The sequence below is a fragment of the Oncorhynchus nerka genome, linkage group LG26 (assembly GCF_034236695.1).
Source record: "Oncorhynchus nerka isolate Pitt River linkage group LG26, Oner_Uvic_2.0, whole genome shotgun sequence".
Lineage (NCBI taxonomy): Eukaryota > Metazoa > Chordata > Actinopteri > Salmoniformes > Salmonidae > Oncorhynchus > Oncorhynchus nerka.
The window spans coordinates 30323781-30329153 of record NC_088421.1 but is presented as its reverse complement, the minus strand read 5'-3'; the positions used below and the strand labels follow the sequence as shown (position 1 = coordinate 30329153).

The window sequence follows — 5373 nt, the reverse complement described above, 5'->3', positions numbered from 1 at the left end:
GCACAGGAGTTGCATCGCTGATTTAATTCATTAGTAATTAGGCTGCATGAATGAATCTGTAGCCTGACATCTTGTAATGCATGTAATAAAGTCACTGAAGAATACTAGCCTATCCAAAGTGCTATTATGCAGAAACGATCTCTAACATTGATAGCTACACAGACATTTACAAAAAGAAAACCTGCTGATTAAAAATCAAATTCTCACAAAGGAAGAAACAATCTGAAATGGTTCATAAAAAGATCATTTTAATGAACAAATACTTTGCACTTTTCTTAACCCACTTCTGGAATGATCTGGAATGATTGTTCCACATTAATGAAAGACACATTGATCTTAAATAAAACCATTTCAACACTTCCAAGCTTGTAATGTGCTGCTATTGTAAAATGTCTATTTTACTTGCAGGTTTCACTGTTAGTGGCTCCATCCATTGGTTAGGAATGGCAGCATTAAAACTAACTTAAAACTATGGTGAGTGAGTAAAAAACAGAGAATAAGGCTTGTGTGTGGACCTCTGGAAAGCCAATGAGTAGCCAGACAAGAAAGCTAAAGATCCAATTGAGTGCCTAATGGAGGATTCTTCTCCACTCCGACTGGTCTACTTGATCTCGACGCCCTGGATCCTGACGTCGCCCTCGAAGTGCATGTATTTATACTTCTCGTCTCCTTGGCGATTGGGGAAGTGGATCTCAGAGCCGTCGGGAAAAGAAACTAGGAACTGCTCCTTGGTGAAGGTGATATTTATCTGAGACAGAGAAGTAATTACACATTTTTATCCAAAGAGGTGCTTAGGTATTTGGGATGCAGTGATTGATTGCCACCAGAGGTCCCTAGTAGAACTCCCTTATACATATGGGAAGAGAGGAGGACATTCACATCAGCATGGGTTAAATTGGAAACACACAGTGTCATGTCTCACCTTAAACTCCTCTCCCTGGTTGAAGGGGAATCCTCCCTCTCTGTGCTCCTCACACCACTTGCCTCCATGGTAGGAATTACACACCACGGCCCGGGTGTCTCCGTGGGCGTCGAAGCGAGGGTTCATGTGCAAGGCGAGGTCATCCTCGCTGTTGCCCACGTTGATGACAAAACTACAGGAAAGGAAGAGGAGAGCACACAGACAGAAGGGATAAGGAACCTCCTTTAACCTACAGGACAAGAGGGTCTGGATTGATAATTACACAGAAACAGCTTATAGCTATAATCAACTTGTCATTGTAGTTTGATAATATATGTTGTGAATATGAACGGATCATTCTCGTGATACAGTGACTAGTTTCTCTAGGAGGTCTCTAGGCTGCTGACTGAGAAGTGGAGTGACAATGAATTGTGTCTGAATGGTGGTTAGCTACTCACTGTGTTGCCTCAGAGTTAGGGATCCCTGTGATGGTCAGGGTCTGGCCCACCTTGAAGGACATGTTCTTTACCACAACACCCTGTAGGGAGAGAGAGAAGGGAGAGACCGAGAGAGAGGAATACATCTATTGAAAAACATTAAAAGGTGCAATTAGCTGATAGCCAATTACGTATTAACTATAAGTTATGGCCTATAACTTCTGAAACAAAGACGGTTCTATCAAACCATTGTTATAGTAAGTACCCAGACGTCAATTCAATGTATAATCCACATTAAAATGATGTGGAACAACGTTGAGTCAACCAGTGTGTTCAGTGGGTAATGTAGATGGACGTGGCTCTGGTGTAGAGAGCTGTAGAGTACGGCTACACTTTGCTAAACCCTTTCCTGTACTTTTATCCTAGACCCATCAGTCTAACAAATACAACATCTGTCTCTAATTAAAGCTTTTCCATCTATGGAACGGCCCAAAGATTTTTTATAAATCCCAGTCCTGGACAGCGTTCCCATTTTCCATGCAGTGAATTGGAATTTGGAGGGGGAGGCTACATCTGTCCATAAATGATGGAGGAAGGAAGGCTGGGTTACACTCAGTAAGGTTTAAGTGAAGTCACATTTTCCGCAGGGTCCATATTATGGTGGGCAGCCAACATGGGACCGATGGAGGTTGGGCACGGCACAGGATCAAAGTACTGAGTGATCTTTACATGTGGCAGGGGAAATGGTGTTTAGATGATGTTTGTCTGCACATATACAGTCCTCTTAATGAGCTGCATTATTGTTGCCCTTCTTTCCATATGACATCTATTAGCCGTGGTGTGTAGTAAATGTTACCCATTTCTGTCACTTGGCAACTCCCTGTTCCTTCTCTGACAGAAGACATAGTTAACCAGTTGAGCTAGAGACCAGGTCGATAATATACTGTATAACCCTGGACAACAGCAGCTAATCAATCAGGAACCTCAAAGGGAAATGACATCAATATTTGTACTTGTTGTTTCTGTCAGCATAACAGTGGGCATTGGACAAGAACAACTGTCACACCTTGCCCCTGAACATGTGTTTTAGCTTTCTTACTTGAATGCACTTCTTGTAAGTCACTGGGGGATAGGAGTGTGTACTTAATGATTTCCGTGTAACTTTGAACGTACAGTAAGTGCCAAATCATTGCTTACAAGACATACACAGTAGGACACAGTATTAGGCCTTTAACAGTCCAGAGCCAGACACAAACCCATTGACATCCAATCCAGAAATAGAACAGGATAATATAACATTAGAGCTCTATTAGTGTGGCACAGACTAGAAGACTACATTCTGACAAGAGAGAATGTAGAGAGAGAGAGAAATGAGAGAGAGAGAGAGAGAGAGAGAGAATGTAGAGGAGAGAGAAATGAGAGAGAGAGAAATAAGAGAGAGAGAGAAATGAGAAATGAGAGAGAGAGAAAGAGAGGAGAGATAAATAAAGAGAGGAGAGAGAAATAAAGAGAGAGGAGCAGAAAGGGAGGGGTAGAGGGTGGAAAATACCAACAGAGAAAGAAAAGTTACACAAATGAGAAATAGGGAAAGTGGTATAAAGTTCAGAGAGAGAGAGTGGGAGAGAGGGGAGGAAAGAGGGGGGGCGATAGTGAAGTGTTGCATTCTTTCCGTGTTAGTCCTCCCTCTTTAATGTAAACTGTGTGCAAAATCTATGGCGCTAGCTGGACTTGGCTACATGCAGCCCAGTGCTACTTCAGACTGCAGTTCCCATCCCAGTGTGAGACATACCTCCCCACACTGTTTGAGAGACACAGGACAGCTGGGGCTGCAGGCAATGCAGAAATAGAATGGGTAGAATGGATATACATAGTTTGGAAATCCACATGATAACACCTGGCTGTATACGTTACTTACTATCAAGCTTACCTGACTGACATTTACATTATAGTCATTAAATAGCAGACAATCTTATCCAGAACAACTGCACACATTTTTCACACTGGTCCTGTGGGAATCGAACCAACAACATTGGAGTTGCAAGCACAATGCTCTACCAACTGAGCTCAGGACATGACAGCCAATCTAACCCTTGTTAACCTGATGTTTACTGTAGGTACATCCTATAGCTCCGCTTGGGGAAGATCATTCTGCTACTCTATCTATTCTGACTTCTGTTTACGGTAAGTTGAATTCATTTAGATCTGAATAGAATTAACCCTGTTGCTCTCAACACATCTATGATTACCATGGTAACCACAAAACAGCCACGGTGAAACAAAGCCTTTACTATTATACACAGCCAGAGACCTCAGAGAGTGTTCACACACACACACACACACACACACACACACACACACAGTTAACTGTATTACAAGACCAAGGAGAGTCATTGTTAGTCACGTCCAAGACACTATGCTGCACATTGAGTTCCTGTTAAAAGTGAGGGAGTAAGTAATATTATTGGCTAAATGTGGATTGTAATGTCCAGGAACAGTAGGGTGTGGCCCAGGTTGAACCCACAGTGATGCTGTTCATGATCATACTCTGATCAGAGGCAGTCTATCCCACATTGCCTACTGTACCCATATAACTCCCACCCAGCAAACTGTACCCACACAACTAAATACATATGCTGGTCATTTATGAACATTTGAACATCTTGGCCATGTTCTGTTATAATCTCCACCCGGCACAGCCAGAAGAGGACTGGCCACCCCACATAGCCTGGTTCCTCTCTAGGTTTTGGCCTTTCTAGGGAGTTTTTCCTAGCCACCGTGCTTCTACACTTGCATTGCTTGCTGTTTGGGGTTTTAGGCTGGGTTTCTGTACAGCACTTTGAGATATCAGCTGATGTACGAAGGGCTATATAAATACATTTGATTTGATATGGGTTCAGATTAAACACCCTAAAAAGTGGTCCGGACCAAAGTCGATCTTATCAACACTGCTGGGGGTGCAGACATTGATAGCCTATACTTATGCTTATGGGTTCCCTGATTTGTTAAGGGTGTACCAAGCACCCCCATAGTTCAACCCATTCAAACCCTACTAGTACATACTGATTAGATCATCATATCTAAAGATCACATGGAAGGTATTAAGAGTATAAGGAACTATTTAGAAGACACGTGGATCTTATTAATCCCCAAAACAAACATATCACTGCTGTCTGTCTGTCTTCTACATGCCTGCCCCACCAGGCCCTATGTCCACAACCTCTGTTATCAGTAGTAGTTTCAATAAGTTTCAATCATTCATTGAGAGAATCAAATGTACTTTTGCAAATGATAGAACTACAAATGATATTGCAATGAGACACCCTTCTCATCTGTAGTCACTGCAGAAAAATAAAGTGCTGTCATAAAACCTAGCCTGAACAAGACAGTCGAGCCATCTACCGTGCCAGAAGTCTGATTAGTCTTCTTAGACGCATCGACAACAAGGTTGACTAGAAAAGGGCATTGTTAGAGAGGACATTGCTTTATTACATTGGGCTACAGAACATAGGCTATTAAAATCGGATAATTATTTACCCAACAGCTGTTTAAAAGCGCCAACATGAACCGTTATGAACTTGCACTGCATGTAGGCTACTTTTCAGATAACAATCAAATGGACTAACATATCAGACATTGTAAACCAGTAAAATAAAATGTTGTACTTACACTCATCTTGACAGCACAAACAGCAAATGTTCACAGCTGAAGAATGCTTAGCTGGCTTCAGACTGCAGTAGAACCAAGCAGGCGAGCTTATATGGTCAAGTGCACTAGCCAAATGTGAGTGACGCTATGATAAACCAATAGGAGTATAGGCGCTCAAAAAACGGACCAATCACAGGTAAGTTTTAAAAAGCGATATAAACTATTTAGCACGCAAGAGAGGACGAAAATAAAACGTCCATAGTTGAAGGTGATTGAGGGTGAGAAGATAATTAATGAAAGTTTATTTATGATCTATTTATAATAACAATATATTTGGGTGAGTCAGAGGAAAGGATGTAGATGACCACAAGACCAGAGACACAAGTATAG

General features: G+C 41.8%; 1 protein-coding gene across 1 annotated transcript; it reads right to left on the bottom strand.

The window, feature by feature from the left end:
• Window positions 1-226: 226 nt before the first annotated feature.
• On the bottom strand, window positions 227-5111 carry LOC115125848 (beta-galactoside-binding lectin-like). The gene is made up of 4 exons (XM_065010385.1): window positions 5005-5111; window positions 1360-1439; window positions 923-1094; window positions 227-748 (listed from the first exon to the last, which is right to left on the bottom strand). Exons 1-4 carry the CDS (start codon window positions 5008-5010, stop codon window positions 602-604), a joined length of 405 nt encoding a protein of 134 aa, XP_064866457.1. The 5' UTR covers window positions 5011-5111; the 3' UTR covers window positions 227-601.
• Between the last annotated feature and the right edge of the window lie 262 nt (window positions 5112-5373).